This window comes from Neomonachus schauinslandi, chromosome 16 (assembly GCF_002201575.2).
Source record: "Neomonachus schauinslandi chromosome 16, ASM220157v2, whole genome shotgun sequence".
NCBI lineage: Eukaryota > Metazoa > Chordata > Mammalia > Carnivora > Phocidae > Neomonachus > Neomonachus schauinslandi.
Genome location: NC_058418.1, coordinates 16,441,002 through 16,463,942, shown reverse-complemented (window position 1 = coordinate 16,463,942; position 22,941 = coordinate 16,441,002). Strand labels below are relative to the sequence as shown.

Here is a 22,941-nt window from a genome sequence, read left to right as displayed (position 1 = left end):
TCACCCAAGGTCACACAGCCCGTGTATGGCAAGGCCAGCATGAGAACCCAGGAGTCCAGGGCCTGCACCTGGATTGCGCCTGTGCTGTACTGTGGAGTCGTGTCCTCCAAAGGACCTCACCAGCCCACGTAGTGCCTTGCATGAGTCAGACCCACGCCCTGAGAGTTGGGGGGCAAGCTGCATTTAGCCCCCATTGGTCCCCTTTCCCATGTGTCCCTTCATGGCGTGCAGCCTGCATAGCCCTAGGTGGCAGCTCCAAGCATATATGTGTTAATTTCAGTGAGTTAACCTGTACACTTTTGGCAAAATGAACACAGAAAATCAAGAGATTAAGGGCCCTCCACGAGTGTATGCCCCAAAATGAACCTGCCATTGCCTCAGACTCCAGGTGCCTTTTGGAGCACCTTGTTGCACCAAGTGTGAGTTTAAAGACCATTGACTCGTTCTAGTTCTGGCTTTACAGTTCTGGTGTTTAAAGATAGGTACTTCTGTATAATGCCCCTGAACACAATGTGCACAACCGAAGAAATCCGTTCTCGCGCTGGAGAAGAGAACTGGCTGTGCTCAACAGCTTTGTTTCCACTTGGTACCTTCCTGATGGATCTTCAAGGGCAATCTTGGCTTTACATGATTTATGCTACATGTGCTAACTTTAGAACGTAGCATCTCTGTACTGCCTCAGTGGGTTTGTGTTTCCTGCGTGCCCCGTGTCCCATGGTTGGGCAAGTGGGGGGAAGAAGGGGAGGGGATTCTCACCATCCCAGCAGTTTGGGTGATGGGTGGGAGGAGAATCGTTGGATTTCAGCAGCTCTTTGGATGCATCACGTGGGGTTAATGGTGTCAGGCAGAGTCACACAGCCTGGCTCTGCATCAACCCATCTCCAAGTCCAGTTGATGTTCTAGTTCCCTCTCTGAGAATACCAATAAACCCCTGTTTCCCCACAGGCCTGCCCCCACCCCACCCCATATCTGCCAGAACTTGAGTGTGGGTAGGAGGCAAGGCCCAGCCCTGATTGCTACATTACAGACACACCTAGGGGCTGGGAGCCAGCCTCGTGGGTTCAGAGAGGGAATGCGGGATTTGAAGGGTTGCACACTGGGGCCTTGGGACCTTGGTGAACACCTAGGTGAAAAGCCTAAAATCTTTGAAGAGAAAAGGAGCTGGGGTGTGGGGTATTGGGAGGCAGAATTCGGGGCATCTCTATCCCTTCCTTTCCTGTGCCTCTGCCAATGTTACTATCACACCCCAGAAAGCAGCCACGTTGTCCAGCAGGTCTGGTTTCTTCCTTTGCCACCCACTTTTTGTCCCTGTGTATCCTTTGCTTATTAAACTCCCAGGAAGACTTCCTGGATCAATCCCACTGAATTCTGATCCCTCCTCCCATTCTCTCATTCACAAATACTGAGCAGCTATTTTGGCTCTTGGCACTGGGAATTCAAGATAGATAAGATACCTGTCCTGTGGAGCTTATGTTCCAGTGGAGAAGACAGATCATAATCTAATTTTTTTAAATTAAGGAACAAGATAACTTCATAGAATGACAATTCTGGGGAGAAAATAAAACAGGTGCAATGTGATTGTGAACGGGGAGGTATCCTTGGTTCCGCTGGCTGGGTGGGGGAACATTTGAATGAAGACCTAAAGTAATTAAAGCTCCAGTCTTCTGAAGACCTTGAGCTGTGGAGAGAGATAGCAGCGGTGTTCCTTGAGAGCTTCTCCCAGCAGGTCTGGGTTGACAAGGAAGAGGGAGGCGGGAGCTGGATCATCTCTAAGCCACCATGAGGAGTTGGGATTTCATTCTATGGCTACTGAAAAACTTGTGGAGGATTCTGAGCATGGATCCTTCCTGGCTGTCATGGGAGAATGGATTTTAGGGAAAAATGAAAGTCAGAGGCTGATTCAGAGGTCCAGGAAGGAAAAAGGGACATCCTGCCCTTTTATTAGAGAGTCCTTTACACCAGAGGGCCTTTGCCTGCTTCAGGTGGCACTTTGAACTTTAAAGGGCTGCCTTGAGCCCTTTGGACCAGGAATACCCTGACAGTCTAGAACCATGTTGACCACCTCAACGTCTCCTGCTGTCCCTCAGGGAGTGGCTCCAGGAGACCTGAGTTCCAGCTCTTTCTGATTCATCACCCACACTCCAGGAAGCTAGCTGTCAGTCAGCCAAAGAATTGAGTGTCTGCCTGGGGAGAGCTGGGTTCTCCTCCCTGTGGCTTCCAGGAGGTACTACAAGGCCCTCCCTACCCAGCTGAAATCCAAGACAGACACACCTTGGAGGACAGGCACACCTTGGAGATAATTGCAGGTTGGGTTCCAGACCACCACAATAAAGCAAGTAATGCAATAAAATAAGTCCAATGAATTTTTGAATTTATTTCTAAAATATTATTAAAGATTTACTTATTTGTTTTAGAGAGAGAGAGAGCACGAGTATGGGGAGGATCAGAGGGAGATGGAGAGAGAATCCTCAAGCAGACTCCCCGCTCAACAAGGAGCCCGTCACAGGGCTTGATCCCAGGACCCTGAGATCATGACCTGAGCCAAAACCAAGAGTTGGATGCTCAACTGACTCAGCCACCCAGGCACTCCATTGAGTCAAGTGAATTTTTTGGTTTCCCAATGCACATAAAAATATGTTTATACTGTAGTCTAGTAAGTATGCAATAGCATTATGCCTTAAAAAAACAACATACATATCTTAATTTTAAAAAACACTTTATTGCTAAAGGATGCTAACTATCAAGTGAGCTTTCAGCAAAGTGTAATCTTTTTGCTGTGGAGGGTCTCGCCTCAATGTCCATGGCTGCTGACTGATCAGGGTCATGGTTGCTGAAGGCTGGGGTGACTGTGGCAGTTTCTCAAGACAAACTGAAGTTTGCTGCATCAATTGACTCTTCCTTTCATGAACAATTTCTCTGTAATATGTGATGCCTTTGGATAGCATTTTACCCACAGTAGAACTTCCTTCAGAACTGGAGTCAGGCTTTTCAAATTCTGCTGCTGCTTTATCAACTAAGTCTGTGTCATAGTCTAAATCTTTTGTTGTCATTACAACGATCTTCACAGCATCTTCACCAGGAGTTGATTCCAACTCAAGAAACCGCTTTCTTTGCTCATTCATAAGCAGCAGCTCCTCATCCCTTCAGTTTGATCATGAGATCACACAATTCAGTCCCATGCTCAGGCTTTACCTCCAATTCGAGTTCTCTTGCTGTTTCCACCACATCTGCAGTGACTTCCTCCACTGATGTCCTGAACCCCTCAAAGTCATCTACAAGGGTTGGAATCAGCTTCTTCCAAACCCCTGTACATGTTCATATTTTGACCTCTTCCCATGAATCACAGATATTCTTAATGGTATCTAGAACAGTGAATCTCTCCCAAAAGGTTTTCAATTTATTTTGCCCAGATCCATCAGAGGAACCACTATGGCAGCTATTGCCTTACAAAATGTTTTTGTTTTTTTTTATGACATCGCTTTTTATTGATTTATTTTTTCCTTCCCAAATAGTATTTTTTTTATTCTTATGTTAATCCCCATACATTACATCATTAGTTTTAGATGAAGTGTTCCATGATTCATTGTTTGTGCATAACACCCAGTGCTCCATGCAGAATGTGCCCTCTAATACCCATCACCAGGCTAACCCATCCTCCCACCCCCCTCCCCTCTAGAACCCTCAGTTTGTTTTTCAGAGTCCATCGTCTCTCATGGTTCGTCTACCCCTCCGATTTCCCCCGCTTCATTCTTCCCCTCCCGCTACCTTCTTCTTCTTCTTTTTTTTTTCTTAACATATATTGCATTATTTGTTTCAGAGGTACAGATCTGAGATTCAACAGTCTTGCACAATTCACAGCGCTTACCAGAGCACATACCCTCCCCAGTGTCTATCACTCAGTCACCTCATCCCTCCCACCCCACCCCCCACTCCAGCAACCCTCAGTTTGTTTCCTGAGATTAAGAATTCCTCATATCAGTGAGGTCATATGATACATGTCTTTCTCTGTTTGACTTACTTCGCTCAACATAATACCCTCCAGTTCCATCCACGTTGTTGCAAATGGCAAGATCTCATTCCTTTTGATGGCTGCATAATATTCCATTGTATATATATACCACATCTTCTTTATCCATTCATCTGTCGATGGACATCTTGGCTCTTTCCACAGTTTGGCTATTGTGGACATTGCTGCTATAAACATCGGGGTGCACGTACCCCTTCGGATCCCTACTTTTGTATCTTTGGGGTAAATACCCAGTAGTGCAATTGCTGGATCATATGGTAGCTCTATTTTCAACTTTTTGAGGCACCTCCATACAGTTTTCCAGAGTGGTTGCACTAGCTTGCATTCCCACCAACAGTGTAGGAGGGTTCCCCTTTCTCCGCATCCCCGCCAACATCTGTCATTTCCTGACTTGTTAATTTTAGCCATTCTGACTGATGTGAGGTGGTATCTCATTGAGGTTTTGATTTGGATTTCCCTGATGCCGAGCGATATTGAGCACTTTTTCATGTGTCTGTTGGCCATTTGGATGTCTTCTTTGGAAAAATGTATGACATCGCTTTTTAATTGAAGGACAAAAGTTGGTCACATTCAGAGATAAGCGGGCCTCATGCAGATAGTTAAAACCATCCTTCTCTTTCTTGGTTAACCATCTCTTAATTTCAAGTAACATCCATGAGTTCTTTAGGACTATCTGAAATTGTCCTCTGAGGAACTCCACCACACCACCTCGTAACGCACATGACCACACGCACTGCTGGACGGCGTCTCACTGGATATCATCACCATACAGATCTTCAAAATCATTTAAAAAGTCTGCATGAACTGCCTTCTCATTGGCTGCCAAGTCCATCAGGAGCCCCGTGCTGCCTCCTGCCTTGTCCAGGTCCACGTAGGGCCCGGCGCCCTCAGGGAACATCTCGTCCACTGCCCGCTTCATCTTGCCCGCTGGGCCTCCCGCCTCCCCGGCCCACTTCCGGCCCACCTCACAAAATATTTCTTAAGTAATAAGACTTGAAAGTCACAATGACTCCTTGATCCATGGGCTGCAGAATGGATGTTGTGTCAGCAGGCATGAAAAAATGAATCTCATTGTCCATCTCCATCAGAGCTCCTGGGTGACCAGGTGCATTGTCTGTGAGCAGTAATATTTTGAAAGGAATCCCTTTTTTCTGAGCAGTAGGTCTCAGCAGTGGGCTTAAAATATTCAGTAGACCATGTTGTAAACAGATGTGCTGTAATCCAGGTTTTGTTATTCCATGTATAAAGCCCAGGCAGAGTAGATTTAGCATAATTCTTTCGAGCCCTAGGATTTTCAGAATGGTCAATGAGCAGTGGCTTCAACTTAGTTACCAACTGCATTCGCCCCTAGTAAGAGAGTCAGCCTGTGCTTTGAAGCTGTGAAGCCAGGCATGACTTCTCGCCAGTTTTCCAAGTCCTAGACGGCATCTCCTTTCAGTAGAAGGCTGTTTCATCTATATTGAAAATCTGTTGCTCAAGTCCTTCAGGAATGACCTTAGCTAGATATTCTGGGTCACTGGCTGCAGCTTCTACATTAGCACTTGCTGCTTCACCTTGTGATTTTTTTTTAATGTCATGAAGACAGCTTCTTTCCTTAAACCTCATGAACCCACCTCTGGTAGCTTCCAGCTTTTCTTCTGCAGCTTCCCCACCTCTCTCAGCCTTCACAGAATTGAAGAGAGTCAGGGCCTGGCTCTGGATCAGGCTTTGGCTTAAGAGAATGTTGTGGCTGGTTTGAACTTCTATCCAGACCACTGAAATTTTCTCCGTATCAGCACCAAGGCTGTTTGCTTTCTGATCAATCATGTGCTTACTAAAGTAGCACTTTTCATTTCCTCAAGTACTTTTCTTTTGCACTCACGAACGGCCAGCTGGAGCAGGAGGCCTAGCTGCCGGCCTGTCTCAGCTTTCCACATGCTTTCCTCACCAAGCTTAGTTATTTCTAGCTTCTGATTTAAAGTGAGACACATGCGACTCTTCCTCTCACTTGAATACTTAAGAGGCCAATGTAGGATTATAAATTGGCCTAAGTTCTTTTCTTTTTCTTTTTTTTTTTTAAGATTTATTTCTTTATTCCAGAGTAGGGGAGGAGTAGAGGGAGAGAGAATCCTAAACAGACTCCTTGCTGAGCGTGGAGGCCAACATGGGGTTCGATCCCACGACCCTGAGATCAGGACCCAAGCCAAAATCAAGAGTCGGACACTTAACTGACTGCACCACCCAGGCACGCCAGTTGGCCTAATTTCAATATTGTTGTCTCAGGGAATAGAGAGGCCCAAGGAGACTAGAGAGATGGGAGAACGGCCCGTGGAGCAGTCAACATACACATTTATGGATTAAGTTTGCTGTCTTATATAGGTGCAGTTTGTGGTGCCCCACAATAATTACAATAGTAACATCAAAGATCAGGGATCACAGATCACCATAACAAATATAATAACAATGAAAAAGTTGGAAATATTGAAAGAATTACCAAAATGTAACACAAGAGATGTGAAGTGAGCAAATACTATTGGAAAACTGGTCCCAATAGACTTGCTTGATGCAGGGTTGCCACAAAGCTTCAGTTTGTAAAAGACGTTAATATCCGCAAAATGCAATAGAGCAAAGCACGATAAAATGAGGTATGTCTCCAAAGCAGTAGCCCCAATTTAAGGACAAAAGTGAGAGTAGGATGCAGAGCAAAGGAATAGTCTTCATCTTTCTCTGACCCAGATGGGTTTGATCAAGACAGTTTCCCCAAGTTCATTTTGGACCAGGTTGTTTTTGGTTTTGTTTTGTTTTTTTTCATTTATTCATCAACTATTTGAGGCCCACCCTTTGTCAGGCCCTGTGGTCAGTGCTGGGGATGGAGCGATGACCAAGGCAAACAGGAGCTGTGCCCTCAGGGAACTTAGAGTCTCCGAGGGAGTCACCTACGCTAGCAGGGTGCTTCCTGTCCTCCTTTTACTTCCTGGGTCCCTGCAGGAATGTCGGGGATGAATGGTGAGGGCTCCCTAATATGGGCACATTATATGGCCTTGATGGGACTTTGACTCAGAGACTCTTAAGTGCAGACTCTCCAGGCCTGTCTGCAGAGTTCCTAGGCTTGGGATAAGCCTGGCCTCAGCCTGAGCCAAGAACCCCTGCCTGTTTCCTTGGCACATTAATGGAGTAGAAGTTTCTGCCACCCCCTCTGCATCCCGGAGACACAGAGCCATTGCATATGATAAGGCACTGGGTTGGGTATAAGCCGCTTGCCCACAACTTCCTAAGCACATGGCCTCATCCATACCTCCGTGTGTTTACAAGGCTGAGGCATGTGCTCTGCTAGCCCCTGGCCCCTGTTCTTGCCCCCTTCCTAACCCTCTGGGACTGGCCTCCTCTCTTGAAAAGCCTCTTTACTGCCACCTCCTAAGGTGAATGACTTCCCTGTTGCCTTTTCAGGCTAGCAAAACACCTTTGAGTGCCTCAGCTTCGGGAGCATGGCATTCAGATGCAGGCTGGGCCAAGATGATGTTTTACAGATGGAGAAACTGAGGCACAGTGAGATCAGCTAGCTACTGCTTGTCAGGACCACCCAGGTCTTACCTCTCTCAGTCCCCCATTTGGTATACCACTCTCAGCAGGAAGGCACATTATCTGCCCCTAGATCACTTCCATTCTCCCTGATCCGGGCCATCAGGATAACATGAAAGAACACGGCGTGAGAAATCTTAAGGAAATAAGATTCATGTTTTATTTCCACAAAGAAATCCCAAAGTAGGAAGCTTCTCCTGAAGAATTGTCACAGTGACTTCAGGTCACAAAACAGAGTAGGTGAAGAAAGTGGCAGGTTTATCCGATGAGGTTTCTGGACAAGGAGACCCCACAGTTCAGTTGGAAGAAACGAGGGACAGACAGACCAGGTTCAACCGGGAAAAAGCAGGTGTCAGCACCCAGACCAAGCCTGACACAGGGAGAGAGTTGGGGGTGGGGCACAGTTGTGCTCCTTGATGGCTGATGTTGTTCAGGACCTCAGTTATGATTGGAAATAATTTTCTAGAAGAAAAGAAAGAGCAAACAGTAGAATGTGGCTGCTCCTGAATGTGTTGAAACTGGGTATCCTTTCATCCAGCCTCTACGCTCCCAGTTTTTTGGTGTCCTACCTGTTTCACCTGCGCGTTCCTTTACTCCTGCTTCTCCCTGAAACAGATTTTGTGGTTCTGCCAAGTTTATCTTTTGCCCCTTCCCCACTGGCGACTCACTTCCTCCTGCCTTTGAGCCTTTCTCTGCAGTTACCCCAGACCCTTCTGTCCTGTCCCTCTCCTCCACCTCCCCTTATGGCTGTCCCTGCATGGCTCTGCCTCTGGCAGGCCTACACTCAGCGCTCAGAGGGTGCTTTCCGAGTGTCCTTGGTCATTTCCTGATGAGTCTTTCTCCATGCCCCACGCTGGGGTCTCCTTCTCGATGCCTTTAGAACATCCACCCAAAGCAAAGCAAATGCCAAGATCCCAGCCCTGCCCCTGGAGTGGCTGTGCCTCAGCTCCTGGATGCAGGCTTGCACTGCTCACTCTGACACTCACCTACCAGAACTTCACCCACTGCAGCAGGCCAGGGCGCACCTGGGAAGCCTGCAGGACAGGGAGAACGTCTGAGTGGCCATGGCCATGGCCCTGGCCTCAGGGAGAACGTCTGAGTGGCCATGGCCATGGCCCTGGCCCTGCATACCCTCTGGCCCCAGACCCCTTCTCTCAGGAGCCAGATTTTCTCTGCCCCACTACTCACCGAGGAAGAAGGCGTGGCTCCCCCCTGGAAAGAGATCAGAGGAGGTGATGTGGGGCTACAGTGACCTCTGCCATGTCTTTGGGGCCCAGGGGCAGGCTCAGACCCAGATTATCTCGGAAGTCCTTGGGTCTGACTATGGACTGAATGGACTTTCTTTCAAAGCAGATTTATCATCCTAAGTACATTTACCCAAGATGAGCACACACTGGCCAAGCAGAGTGAACAGAAGGTAGATAGGTAGATAGGTGTCCTTCTGCCTGCTAGGTGGATGGATAGAAATTGGCCACAAATCACTGGCGAGTGGATACCCACGGGCAGTGTTAGCTGCTTCTTTACCTGCTTCCAGTCAGGAGGTGACTCCTGATCTCTCAGCAGAAGTCCTGTCCCTGAGGCCAGGGGCTTCCTTGTTCTGAGAGATGGAGGGAAATAGCACCTGTTTTTTCTTCACCAGCAAAATTAGTATTTAGCATGTTCATTTACTGAATTTATAAGATTGCTTTCTTTGCAACTGAATGAAACCAAAGTCTCAGGGTTGTTTTGTTTTGTTTTGTTTTTTCTGTTATTTCCTTTGTGGAACGAAGCATTAATTTTCCCACCAACCACAAGTTTCTGGGCAAGCCTCCCCTAAGTGTTAGTGTGCCCCCCTCTCGCCCTCCCTCCCCCCACCCCCCATGAAAGTCAGCAGTTAAAGAGGTGGAGAGAGCAGACACTACTACATGGGAAGGCTGCTAGTTTGGCTGTGTGTCATGTGAGTTTTTTTTAGAGCTGTATATCACTCTTTGAGAGGATGTTGGTTCCCAGTTTTCTCCAGGGCATGTGACATAGCTGCTGCCCCCTTGTAACCTTTTCTGAGTGGGTGGGTGTGGAGAACATTGAACCTCCCACCCTCCACTTCCAGATGGCTCTCAGGGAGCCCGAGTCTCCCTACACAGGGGCGAGACATGACTTTCAAAATGAACAGGATTCGGCCTCAGCTAAGCCTGGCTGTGAAAGCCTCCCTCCCTCACCCCCCATGCAGAGACCCCAGTGGGGAAACAGGGCAGTTGGAGTCTTACCTTAGAGGGGATCTTGGCTGAGTACTGCCCACCAGAGGGAGTAGGGTATGCCTGCTGGTTATAGGTGTTCTGTGGAAAAAAGCCAGGGTGGGGAGGGGGCGGGGGGGGGGGGAGTGTTGGTAGAAGAGAAAGGATGAGGGCATTTTGCTGTGGAATAAATACCCTGGCTCCTGGCCTGGGCCAGACCTGTCTCTAAGCCCCCGCTTTCCCTCCTTGTGTCATGCATTTTTTTCTATACAATCTTCCTTCAGCCAGCCAGAGCCCACAGTCTCACCTCACTTATAGTCCTAGTCCAAATGGCCCTTCCTTCTCCTTCCCTGGTACCTCTCCCAGCTCCTCAAGTGTTACTCGGGAGATGAAGGCAGGAGACCAAGGAAATGAGTGAGGTTTTTTGTGTTTTTTTTTTAAGATTTTATTTATTATTTGACAGAGAGAGAGATAGAGCACAAGTAGGCAGAGTGGCAGGCAGAGGGAGAGGGAGAAGCAGGCTTCCCACTGAGCAGGGAGCCGGATGCGGGGCTCGATCCCAGGACCCCGGGATCATGACCTGAGCCGAAGGCAGACGCTTAACCGACTGAGCCACCCAGGCGCCCCATGAGTGAGGTTTAAATCAGGTGGTCAGGTGGCAGATGTCTTACCTTAGAAGTCACCACGGCCACCTCTTGCCATCCTGAGCCAGACTGAGAAAACAACAGAATGGGGGTGTGGAGGAAAGCGAATTTCAGATTGGCCAGCCCTGAGAACCAGACCGAGAGGGACCTGGGGCCATCAAAGGCAGTCTGAGGGCAGAGCGACTCACCTGACCGGCACTGCCCGACCTCTTCTGGAGCAAGGACGCATCAGCACCCTGGAAGGGAGAGAGCCGCCATGAGGGTGTCCTTGTCCAAAGTCCTTTGGGTCCTGCCAGACTCACGGGGCTCCAGCAGCCTGCTGCCTAGGCTCTGCCCTCTTGTGGGAGCACCAGCACCCATGCACCCCACCACACCCCTCTCCATGGTCCAGGATCAGCAGTGCCTCCAGAGAAGGCAGTGAGCCTAGAGGACACTGATGACCCCGATAGATACAGGACAGATTTCTACACTCAGTGTAGGGGAGCGAGGCACCCCCACCCGCATCCGTGCATCTGGAGCTTCGGCAGGCCGGCCTGGGACTGAGCAGGAATGGCAAGTGAGCAGTGCCCACACGGCTCCCTTGGGGCAGACACGGCACCTCAGCCCCAACCCACCTTCTGCTGACACCAAACCTTGCTCCCTCCTTAGCCCTATAATTCCTGTTCACAAACACTGTTCCCATAGGGTTCCCGGAAGGATGGGCTGTTATCGTCAGCAAACAGAGGCAAAGTGAGGTGATTAGATTGGCACTGGGCTGAAGGAGGGAGAGAAAGGGGAGAAATGCAAGAAAGCCCATCAAGCCACGTGAGACACAGCGCCAGTGCATGGGCCATCCCCCGCACCCCCACCCCCAGTCAGGGCAAGTGGAAAATTCTCAGCAGCAGGAGAGTTTAGCTTCTGCAACCACCACTTCTCCACTTGGAACCCCCATTCCCACCCCCACACACACACATACACACAGGGTTAGGATGTTCCTCCTAACTGTGACTTAACTCCCATTGAATTTTAGCCCCACTCTTAGCCCTAACACTGAGGTCACAAACTGCTTGACCACAGGCTTCCGGGCATTTTTTGCTTGGCCTGCATTTTTAAATTAAATTAGTTGTGAACAGTTAAAAATCAGATTTCCATCAGACGACATGGCCACACTGATCATTCATGAGTGCATGACAACACGTACCTGGAGGGCCCTGACCTCCCCCTTTGCGTGGCCCCACCTGTCCAGCCTCATGTGCCTGGTCCACACAGATGAGTGAGTGGGCAACCTTTGCGTCAGTGCCCAAAGGCCACTGGCCATGAAGAATTAAGATGTGGCCTTCTGCAGGACCCCTCCTTCCCAGAACCCAGATATTCAGACCTTCTGCACCTGCTCACGCTTAACCATGGCCTGACCTGCTCCCCTCGTGCTTCCTGTTTCCTTTCAGCTTTCCTCCCTAACACCCCTTTCCCAGTTCTGAGAGTTGACCCCAGCTCCAGGCTCCTCTCTTCCCCACCTTGTGTCCCCTGCCTGTTCACCCTGCAGTACCCACCCAGCTGAGGATCCCCCTGAGCCAGGCCACGCCCAGCAGGACCAGCAGCAGAGCAGAGACAGTGGCTGGCTTCATGTTCCTGTGCCTGTGGAGGCCCCAGCCCTTGGCTTCAGCTTTTATCCCAGGGAGGACTGCCCACCCTACTCCTTCTCTAGTGACTCACCGGCTTCTCTCTCCTACCCCACCCCCACTTAGTGTTGCAGAAAGGGAGGAGAGTGGGAAGGGAGGGAGGTGGCCTCCCTCAGCAGGGAAGGTAAGCAACAGGGACTGAATGCAAGCCATTGCCAAGAGCCCAGATCCCATGTCCCCAGATTTGGGCTTCCTGATCCCAAAACGAGAGGTTCTGCCACCCTTACCTCAATAATGGCTTTCCAGTTCAGGAAAGGGGTGTTGTGTTTGAAATCCTAGAGGGAGGAGAAGACAGGAGTGGGCCTCAGAGCAGGGAGTGTGGCAGCTTGTTGGAAAGTTTCAAGCTCCTGTGCAAGAACGGGTTTTGGTGCCTAGGTGTGGTTTGGGGTTAGATGAAGATAAGCATACCGGAGGTTGAGGGTGTTAGCACTTCTGATGGTATTCGGGTGAGATTACCCATCTCAAAAATGAAAAGATGGCGAATTTTGTGACAGGTGGGCTGGAGCTTGAGGAGGTGGGGAGAGGGACAGATGACCAGATCCCCAGTCCTCTGAAAAGTGAGAGTTCTCCTACCTCCCAGAGTCGGCTGAAGTAGAGCAGGGCGCGTGTGCTGGGGCGTGGGACTTGGCCCTGTAGAGGAAAGGTTGGGTGCAGGTGAGCAGGAAGCACGGCCCCTTGCTCACCTACACCCCTATTCCTGATACCACCATCGCTCAGCCTTCAGAATGTAATTGTGCCTAAGGTTTGAGGGGAAGCTGGGTGTCTTTTAGGGACACCAGAAAACTGCTTTTGGAAGCAGAGGGAGAGAGATTAGATCTCTGGAGCCGCTAACCAGCTCCCCTCACCCCCACACACACCACACTCTTCACTCTCCCTGCTTCTCCAGCCTCTGGCAGAACCTCACTGCAGCCAAACCTTGAGGACCGGGACCTGCCCCCAGAGCTTCCCGCCTTCTTACCTGCCCTTCCACCCCCAGCCCATTTGCCGAAGCTATGGGGCTGCGGTTGACCCTTCCAAACCCCCTGGAACAACAATGGAGACGTAAGAAAGGAGCAGAGACCAGGAGTGTGAGGCAGCTACGGTTTATTTCAAGGGTAAGGGTTGAGATTAGTGGTGGGGTAGTGGGGTTTTAAGAAGGGGTGGGGGGTTCCCATCCATCTGGTAGCACCTTGTCTGGAGGTCATGGGGTGCGAAAGCTCCTCTGGTCCTGGGCAAAGAAGTAAGTTCTAAGAGGGAGCTCAAGGAATAAGAATTCAGGGCCTAATTGGCCAAGTCAGGGGTGGATTAGGCCTCTGCTCCTGAAATCCGCAGGCATCTTTTTGCCCATGGCTGTCATCCAGCCAAATCCAGATATTCCAGTTTGGGATGAAACACCTCATACTTGCCAAGAACTGTTACGTATAGTCTCCCTGTTGTCCCTGCTCACTCTGGCCCCAGTGCTCAGCTCCCTCCCTGTGAAGGCGATGGGCCTTCTGTTCTCCTCTCTGCCCATCTCTGGCAGGCCCCTCTTCCTAGATCTGCTCCTGGGGGAGCTGCCCCAAATGGATCCTGCCTAACTGTGAGCGCTCCCTTTACTGCCCCCCCCACCCAGATGTGCAAGAATGTTCACTGCCTTCCTGGCCCCCAGGAAGTATCAGTCTGTGCCTCTGACCCTAAGTTCCTCGTGCTCTGGGGCCTCGTCTACCCCAGGTCCATGGTAAAGAGCCTCCCGCCTACCAGAGACCATTCTCTCTAAAACAGAAACAGTCGGGGCACCTGGGTGCCTCAGTCAGTTAAACATCTGCCTTCCGCTCGGGTCATGATCTCAGGGTCCCAGGATCAAGCCCCACATGGGCTCCCTGCTCAGCGGGAAGCCTGCTCTCCCTCTGCCTGACACTCCCCCTGCTTGTGTGCTCTCTTTCTCTGACAAATAAATAAATATAATCTTTAAAAAAAATTAATAAAGCAGAAACAGTCCATTTGGCTCCTTTAGTTCATCCAAACCTGCACCGCGCTGCGCCTGGGAACCTGCCTCCCACATCTTTCACTCTCCCACCTTCTTCCCCGAGTTGCAGACTTGGCCTTGCCTGAGGGTAGAGCTTTCTCTTCACCTCCCTGTCTACCACCACCTTGTCTCCCCCACAAGTTTTAGAGGGCAGGGAGCCTTGTCTTCCTTCTTTTACGGTAAGGGTCCGAAGCCCAGCTGCTGGGGTGACTGTGCCAGGCAGCAGCCTGTGGCACCTGGAGAGAAGCAGCCTCTAGTCAGCTCTTGTCTGTCAGAGGAGCTCGAGGAAAGAGGGCCCCCCATTGCCTCATTTTTCAAGAGAACCCAGAATTCCGAGTGTTTTATAAACCTCTCAGTTTTTAAACTTTGGCAACTAATTCATAGTGTCTTTAAAATTTAAAAAAAAAAAAAAAACAATGGATCAAACAAAGCACATCAGTGGGCCATCAGTTGCAACTTCTGCCTTTGGTGTTTGTTCGTGCTGTTGGTCTGCCTTTGCTCTGGAGGCGCGTCTGCTATTCAGGTGTCAAATCAGCCTGGCCAGGTTCCCCTGAACATGGGAGTGGTGGGCAGGGGGGGAAGGAGAGAGGGGTTCTGGGCCCCAAGTGCCTCCTAAACTTATGCACACCCAGGGTCCAGAATGCCTGGCATGCGGCAGGCACTGGGCACATAATTGCTTCCTTTCCCTTCTCTCTCAGCGTCAGTCCTCCTGGGGGCCTTTAGCTCCTCCTGACTGTTCAGTCCGCCCCCTACCCTGCCTCTGCTACCTCTCTGGTTTCCTGAGGACTAGGCCTCCTCACTCTCCCCTTAATCTTCCAGGTCTCGTTGGAGAAACTGAGGTTCACGCCTGCTCAGTCTGCACACTGAGACATGAAAGAGGCCCATTCCTTCCTCATCCTGGACTCCCAGCTGTTTCCAAACCACCCCCTCTTCTCAGCTCTGCCTCCTTCCTCTTTGTTTTTGTCCTTTTTTTAAGCACTGGACAAAACACCCTTCCAGTGCCATCATCGTTTTCCCCAGCTCCCGACTCGGGGGGTTAGCAGTTAGCTTTCTTCTGTTTCCCTCTCCCACAGAGATCGAATGGTACGGCCTTCCAGCCCTTACCTTGTTTATGGCATCCCAGTTAATGAAACCCAGCTTGGATTTAAAATTCTGCAGAGATTAAAAAAAAAAAAAGATGGAAAATGGCAAATTGAGTTGTGACATAATGTAATGTTGGCTCAGGGCCTCCAGGCAAGAGGTCAAGGGCCATCTGATGTTCGGTCCTTCTGGAAAGAGGACTTCAGCCTAAAGGGCAGAGGGACAGAGCTTTGCTTTTCCAAAGAGTGAGCAGAGAGATCTTGCATGAACTCACCTTCCAGAAAGTGTCAAAGTTGAAGAGCCCAGGAGACGTCTGAGAGTTCTAAGGAACCAAAAAGAAAGGGGATGAGAGTAGGAACCCACCCTATGAGCAAAAGGCAAGGGCAGAAGCTCTGGGGGTCAGGAGGGGAGGCAGGAATTGCTTGACACCATGGTCCCAGCCAAAGGTGGGGCAATGCCTCCACTCACCAAGGTATTGATCCCACTGAGAGCGTCACCTCTTACTGGACCCTTGCCTCTGGGTAGGAAGGAGGGACTACTGTTCAAGCCCTGTGCCTCCTGTCATGCATACCACCTATCAGCCTGGCTCCTGGCCCACCATCTCTGCCTTTGCTCAAGCTCTGTGTACTCTGTGTAAAGCCACCTCCTCTCCTTTTTCACATAGCAGCTAGGAAACCCCACCTTCTTGGAATGATTTGCCACTTATTCCTAAAATAACCCTGCCCAGTCCCTTGAATCATATTCCTGTTCTGCCTCCCCCAGAGCCTGTCCCCAAAACACTGCTGGGAGCTAATGTGTAATCAGCCCCACCATCCGCCTAGCACAGTGCCTTATCCGGCCACATTTCCTGTGTGGAGACATCTCCACTTGACGGATGAGGGAAGCAAACTCAGAGCTGTCCAGCAGCGTGCCTCATGATCTATCTCCTTGTCAGACTCCAGTGTCCGGATCCTGAACCACCTTGCTCTGGTTATGATGCAGAAAGCTCTGCAGTAACTGTGGGGTTGAGCAAGGTAGGTTTTGCCGTTCCCATTTTACCCAAGAGGAGGCCCAGACTCAGAGAGGTCAACTGCCCTGCCTGAAGATGCACAGATGACAGGTGAGACAGCTGTCCTCTGAACCCCCATCTTCTAACTCAGAGGTCACTGCTTTCCACTTCTCAACACTTCTTAAGTATGGTTTCCAAAAATAGCCCCTTGACCATTCTCCTGTTACTTATGGCTATGTTTCCCCTCACAGTGATAATACACAGTGATGATCACAGTTTGAAGAAGGGAGAGAATGGATGAACCAAGGAGACAGGGATTCCAGACCCCTGTCTGGTCTCCTGGTGGTCACTCACCACAGAGAGCAGCTTGCAAGAAGATACTGATGTTTCTGTTTCTTTTCCCCATCCCTTAGCGTTCTGTCCCCACACTCCACCACCCCTTCTCCTAAAGCCATCCCGGCTTACCTGATAATTGTCTTGGGGGCCCCCAACCAGGCGACTGCCCTCTTTGCTTATTTCCTGCGGAGAGAGAAAATGGAGAAGAGTCACTGAGGAAGCAGGGAACATGCAGGATGAGAGAGTAGGATAGTAGGATGTGGGCCAGGGACTCCTGAATCAGGGGACTGAGGCACAAACACAGCAGAAGATTTCCCAGAGCCCCAAGAGAGGCTCTTCTCCCTGGCAAATCTTGTTTCAACTTCCTGTGGATTGGGTTATTGCTCACTTACAACACTTATTGGCAACATAACCATCTCTTTATATTCACTTCTGCAAACTTCCCAAAATCCAACAGGAAGGGCCTTTGCCACAAAAGTATCTGAATTGTCCCCTGGTTTTGAGGCAGAAGCCAGCAGACTGTTGGACTAAACTGATTCAGACTGCGGGACACAGTCTGGGCGGATGTGTTGCATTGGTCAGAAAGGGGACACTGGCTGGAGAGTCAGCAGGAGCCTAGGTGGCACAGAAGTCATCTGGTTCCTCTCCTCCTAAGTTAGAGGGAGGCGCCTCTTGAGTCCCACTTTCCTGGGACTGAGATGAATTCCCCGAGGTAAGATCAAGACCAGCCTGCGGTGCAGGACTATCTGCACTGTTAGCATTGCTACTGCAAAGTTGACCTCCATCCCATCTCCCGCCACCAGTCTCTACTCTCAAGGCCGGTCATCTCCTTACCCTGATGTCAGCGTAGCCACCAGAGCCTCCCTGTCCTCCTCCAAAGCCCTGAGGGATGAGACAGTGCAACAGAGATCATTGTTTTAGATCTTAGGTCCGTCCCTGCACCTTTATGTACTGATTAATACAGTTCCTCTAAAAATCCTCATGGAATTCTTTTTTGGAACTGGTCAAAATAATCTTGGAATTCATCTGGAAGAATAAATGTTTAAGAATAGGTGAGAGGGCGCCTGGGTGGCTCAGTCGTTAAGCGTCTGCCTTCAGCTCAGGTCATGATCCCAGGGTCCTGGGATCGAGTCCCGCATCGGGCTCCCTGCTCGGCGGGAAGCCTGCTTCTCCCTCTCCCACTTCCCCTGCTTGTGTTCCTGCTCTCGCAATCTCTCTCTCTCTGTCAAATAAATAAATAAAATCTTTAAAAAAAAAAAAAAAGAATAGGTGAGAAAACACTGGAAAAGACAGGCAACAAAGGAGGACTTGTACTGGCAAATATTAATGTACCATAAAGAAAGCAGCATCACAGAACAGATGAGTCAGTTTAATCAAATAGAACTCCCAGAAGCTTTCCCAAAATATGAAGGTATTTACAAGTGACGTTGTACATCAGTGGTGTAAATAATTCAATGCATGTGGCTGGGAACACCAGTTAAATATCTAGGGGGGTGCAGGGGGCACTTAGTTATACTTTGCTGGTCCCTCCCTCCTGTTTTTATCTGGTTTTCCCTTCATTAGAGAGCACATAGCTCTGATCCAAAGTGTGGGGCAAGTCTAGCTGAACTGAGGAATGGGACTAGATTGTATACAGCAAAGTAAAGCCCAGATATATTAAAGAGTTAAATAGAAAAAATGAAAGTATAGATGTATTAGTAGTTCTAGAAGAAAATAGAGGCCTTTTTCTTTTCAAGAACAGAAACCGTAGAAGAAGAGACTGGTATATTTGACTATATATTTAAGACTTTGATACACAAAACACTAAAAAAGAGTTACAAGCTGGGAGCTTTCCTAACACCTGTCTACCCATAGAGGTTAGTATCCTTAATATCCAAGGAGCCTAATATTCAGAGAGCCTTCTCCCCATCGGCTGCGTGCACACCAGCGGACATCGGCCTTGCCCAGAACCTGGTAGAAACCAAAATCTCAGCCCCACCCCAGGCCTGCTGACTCAGAACCTGCATTTTCACAAGACCTCTAGGTGAATCATGGGGACCTTAGCATAACACTTCCTCTTGTCAGTGCTGCAGGTGCTGACAGGAAGCCCAGATTTCCAGAATGACTAGGAGGGAAGTGTACCCATTCCAAACCCAGTTTCCAAATGCTATCAAAGAGGTCACGGTATTCTGTTCACTGGCCGGGTGGGTGTAGGTCGTTTGAAGTGATTGTTTCTAAAAAGGACTGGTTTCTATGTAGTTTTTCACAGCCCCATCCACGGTATAAAGTGAGGCACATCACATAAGGATTTGCAATTATTACTTTGGAGATTGTTAATATTTGTAGGAGTATGTGTTTGGTTTCTTCCCCACGGAAGGGGCTGGGATGGAGGTTAGCCTTAGGAGTGGTGCCAAGCAGGAGTGGGCACAGTCCCAAGTTTGGCTCTCACCTGACCCCCAGATCCTCCGGATATGCGGACTTCATTCCCTGGGCTGTCACACTGTGAGAGAGACAGAGACAGCTTTCCCTCTGTTGCCACCGAGACACCAATCCCAGCCCCCACACTGCTAGCCCGCAGCCGCCCCACCTCAGCCCATTCTCAGCTCTGGCCGGTGCTCTCCCAGCTCCCCCATCATCCGAGGGGCCTTAGCACCCCTTATTTCCCCTCCCCTTCAGGGAAAGGAGGCCGATCTGTGAAAGTGTATGCTCAGCAGACACTCACCCCGGGTTTATTTCCGCCGCCACTTCCGCCGCCACTGCTACCCGAGGAAGAGCCGGTATTGTGTCCCTACGAGGGGAAGCAAGAGTCCACACAGCAACTTTTTTTATTATTATTAAAGATTTTATTTATTTATTTGATAGATAGCACAAGTAGGCAGAGAGGCAGGCAGAGGGAGAGGGAGAAGCAGGCTCTCTGCTGAGCAGGGAGTCGGACGTGGGGCTCAATCCCAGGACCCCAGGATCATGACCTGAGCCGAAGGCAGCCGCTTAACAGACTGAGCCACCCAGGCGCCCCTCCACACAGCGTCTTAAAGGGACTCAGCGGGAACCAGATAGTTGCCAGGGTGTTATGATTTGTTTACTCCCTTCTGTCCAACCTCCATCTCTTCCCATCTTGAGCCAGCTGGCCACTGAGGAAGTTATTCGGAGCACAAGGGACAGGTGTGGCCAAGTGTATTTGGAAATGTGGGACAGTTTGGGGATTCTGAGCTGCTGTCCTCTCCCCCCATCACATGCCTGAAGTGAAAAAGCCTCTGGAGCCTAACATCTTAGAGCCTTGACCCTGGCACCTAGGGGCTCATTCGGTCCGCCCCCTGCCTCTCCTCACCCCTCCCTCTCCTGGGACCTAGAAAGAGGAAGAAGGGACCCCGAGAGTCCTTACCTGGGAGCTTGAGTAGTCGCTTTGATCAAAATTCCTAGAATTTTCTAAGGGACGGTCCTAGATTGGGAGGGAAAGCAGGTAGCATGAGGAGCAGTAAATTAAAGCAGCTTACGTGACCTGGCTTGTTCTCGTTACTTCCCTCTTCTTGCCTCAGACCTTTCCCAGATACCCAAGGAAGCCAACTGTGCTCCCACTTTGTGGGGCCCCCTCTGTGGGAGAGCCACCCTCTGTGGCTGCCAGGCCGTGGTCCCCTCCCGGCCCCCTCAGCCCTTCTAGAGGGGCCTCATGTGCCCTGTATTTATCGGCGTCACCTACACCACAGCTCTGTACGTGTCCTTGTCTCTGCGTGTGCGACACACCTGCCCCCGTTCTCTTGGGAGCCTCCCAAGCCGGTGCCCGGCTTCCTGTGTCCAGCTGTCTTCTCCCCTCTGCCAGCCCCCTCTCTAGTCACATCTGCCCTGCGGCCGCGGGAGTCAGTTAGACAGGAGGCAGAGCGTCCCCACCGCGTGCAGTGGAGCGGAAGGGAGTCGAGCGGGCCGTCGCAGGCCAGGCACCTGTGCCGAGGCGTCCCCGGCTGTGTCGGGAGCCCTGCCTGGCGGGGCCGGGCAGGTGGGGGGCAGGAGCTGAGGAGCCCCAGGATGGCGAGCAGAGGAGCAGAACTCACCCAGCTGGACCCGTAACTGCTGCTGCCGCCACCACCACTGCCACCTTTGCTGGCATCACCGCCGCTGCCACCACCTCCGCCGCTGCCTCCCTAAGGGGCAGGAAGAGACCAGAGTGAGAACATCAGGAGTGTTGGCTTCCCTCCCTCGCCTCCCTCTCTGGCTCCAGCATATTTCCCGTGCGCAGTTGGAGGGAGCCGACATTCTGTCTATTCCCCGCGCAAAACGCCTCTGATTGCCTGTCCCCTTACCCCCGAGCTGCTGGAGCTTCCACCTGAGCCGGATGGCGGGGGGTTGGTGCACTGTGGAGGAAAGTTTCCAGGGACGGGTGAGTTCCCAGGCTTGGGTCAAAGCCATCACCACAGGCCAGGCTCTCCTGCTTCCTGTGGCTTGGCCTTCTTTCCCCACATGCCCGTCCCCCTTCCCTCCCCTCTTCCTGGCCTCATCATCTGGCCCATCTCTTCCCTGTCCAGTCTGCCTTGTACCTCAACCCCCCCATCCTTCTTTCTTTCCTCTTCATCTCTCCTACTTTCTGTCACATGCACCCGGACACCCTCTTCTTCCCGACTCTTCCCCTTACCTCTGTGTGTGAGTTGCTGCCTCTCACGGAGCCGTAACCGGGTTGGACCACAGTCCCCTGCAGAGAGGAGGAGGCTGAGTGTGGGTACGGACAAAAAGATGAGGGAGGCGTGGAGAGCGTGGACTTGAAGGGCAGGAGGTTGCAAGCCTCAGGGCTGGGGTGGTTACTGTACCCGAGCGTTGGTGGCCGAGCTGAAAGACCCTCTATTGCTTTCTTGGCCCCAGGGGCCTCCCTGAGAGTGGGCTCCAAAGCTTCCATCTGAATCTCGGGGGTATCCCTGGCCCCAGGGAGTCCCTGGCCCTCCAGGATTGCCCTGGCTGTGGCCTCCAGAGCCACCCTGGGAGCCAAAGATGCCATGGCCTCCAGATGGAGGCTGGCCATTGGTTCCCTGCAAGGGCAACACACCTGCACTGAGTGTGTGTGCCTTACCCCCTCTCTGATGGGGGCGGGGGTGCGGCGTGGCACAGCAGGACATAGGCAGAGGCAGGTAGAAGGAGACCCCAGTGTGGTAGAAGGATGCATCATCACATGGAGGGAAACCACCCCAGATAGCCACAAATAAGAGACCCAGTCATCCTTCCAACTGATTCCCAAGATTCTCAACCCAACTGCCCACAGTGTCCCATTTCCACACGCAGCTGCCAGCTACTCACCCAAGCACTGCTGCTGCCTGGCATCCCCTGCCAGGAGCTGTGGACAGCATCTCCTCCATGTCGAATGATGTTCTCAACCGGTCTGCCAGCCTCACCCGCAGTGTTTCCAAGGGCACGGGCTGCTTCCCCCATGTCGTGGCCCATGACCTCCCTGGTTGTGGAGCCAGCTGCCTGTCCAGCCCCTTGGCCAACAGCCTCTTCGACTCCATGGCTAATGGCGTCTCCCACCCCCTGTCCAATGGCGTCTCGCACCCCATGTCCCACGGCCTCCCCAGCACCTGCTCCAGCGCTCTCCCCTCCTCTCAGCAGTGGGCCAGCCTCCCCACTGCCCAAGCACAGGGCCAGCAGGAGGCAGGCCAGGGAGCCCTGTGACTTCATCTCTGCCTTGCTCCTCTTCCTCCCGTCTTCTTCCCACCCGAGTTTTCTTCTCTTTGCCCTTCCTCCCCCTCCGTGTGTCTGTGTGTGCCCTCCTCTGTGCTCTTCCTCCTGACTTACTCTCCCGTCCCTCTAAGTCCGCAGCCTTTTCTCTCCTTTCCCAGGCTCCCCTGCCTTCCCAGAGTCTCCTCCCTGCTGCTACTCCTTATACCGTGGCCTGGGAGAAGGTGACAGGGCTGGGTAGCCCAGAGTCCCTCCCTCGTGACTCAGGGCCAGCCACCGATAGGGTAATGAGCTGTAATTGTGAGTCTGAGAGTCTGTGTTGAAACAGAGAGGGAGCCCAAGGATCAGGGAGGGAGGACGAAATGGGATAAGGCAGGTGCGAAAGTGTTCCAATTTCCCAACCCCAGGAATTTGGGGTGCAGGGTGGGGATGGGGACATCTGAGGAGATGGTTGGTGTCTCGTAGAGGTGATGGGGTGGGGTGGAGGGTCTCAGGAGAAAGGAACCACAGGCGGGACCCAACCAGGAGGCAAACGTAGGGAGCCCAGTGGGGCAGGACCCACCCGAGGTGTAAGCCAGCCTGGCTCAGGGGCACCGGGATGAGAGACAGCTGCCCTTTCTTGGCCTTGCTCTCTCAGCTTTGGTGGCCTTTTTCTCTCCCATCTCTCTTCCTTCCCATACTGCCACCTAAAGGTGACTGTCCTCACACTCTTCCATACCTTGCAGCCCACAGAGAGTCTGGGAGCTGTGAGACTGCCTTCCGTGGGGACCCCAGGTACCAAGGAAGGAAGTGGCCAGCCTGAGAGGGGTCATCAGGGCGTCT

General features: G+C 51.4%; 2 protein-coding genes and 1 pseudogene across 2 annotated transcripts; all 3 read right to left on the bottom strand.

The window, feature by feature from the left end:
* Positions 1-2,699: 2,699 nt before the first annotated feature.
* LOC123323268 lies at positions 2,700-7,299 on the bottom strand (annotated as a pseudogene).
* On the bottom strand, positions 4,488-4,998 carry LOC110590165 (COP9 signalosome complex subunit 9-like). Its single transcript, XM_044922224.1, has one exon. It carries the CDS (start codon positions 4,944-4,946, stop codon positions 4,776-4,778), a length of 171 nt encoding a protein of 56 aa, XP_044778159.1. The 5' UTR covers positions 4,947-4,998; the 3' UTR covers positions 4,488-4,775.
* A 423-nt stretch (positions 7,300-7,722) lies between the features above and the next one.
* On the bottom strand, positions 7,723-22,327 carry DMKN (dermokine). Its single transcript, XM_044911438.1, has 21 exons — positions 21,742-22,327; positions 21,261-21,461; positions 21,089-21,145; positions 20,760-20,810; positions 20,511-20,600; positions 19,847-19,903; positions 19,187-19,252; positions 18,914-18,964; positions 17,320-17,367; positions 16,615-16,668; positions 15,436-15,483; positions 15,186-15,233; positions 12,671-12,727; positions 12,325-12,372; positions 10,628-10,675; positions 10,467-10,508; positions 9,829-9,897; positions 8,774-8,797; positions 8,576-8,619; positions 8,155-8,191; positions 7,723-8,047 (listed from the first exon to the last, which is right to left on the bottom strand). Exons 1-20 carry the CDS (start codon positions 22,117-22,119, stop codon positions 8,176-8,178), a joined length of 1,497 nt encoding a protein of 498 aa, XP_044767373.1. The 5' UTR covers positions 22,120-22,327; the 3' UTR covers positions 7,723-8,047; positions 8,155-8,175.
* Positions 22,328-22,941: the final 614 nt, after the last annotated feature.

Excerpts from the sequence above, each read along its gene's own strand:
- DMKN (XM_044911438.1), bottom strand. The coding sequence starts at position 22,119 with ATGAAGTCACAGGGCTCCCTGGCCTGCCTCCTGCTGGCCCTGTGCTTG. Across the intron at positions 21,462-21,741 it reads CAGGCAGCAGCAGTGCTTGG|CCTCCATCTGGAGGCCATGG; the intron begins GTGAGTAGCTGG and ends ACCAATGGCCAG. Across the intron at positions 21,146-21,260 it reads GCTCGGCCACCAACGCTCGG|GGGACTGTGGTCCAACCCGG; the intron begins GTACAGTAACCA and ends TCCTCTCTGCAG.
- LOC110590165 (XM_044922224.1), bottom strand. The coding sequence starts at position 4,946 with ATGAAGCGGGCAGTGGACGAGATGTTCCCTGAGGGCGCCGGGCCCTAC.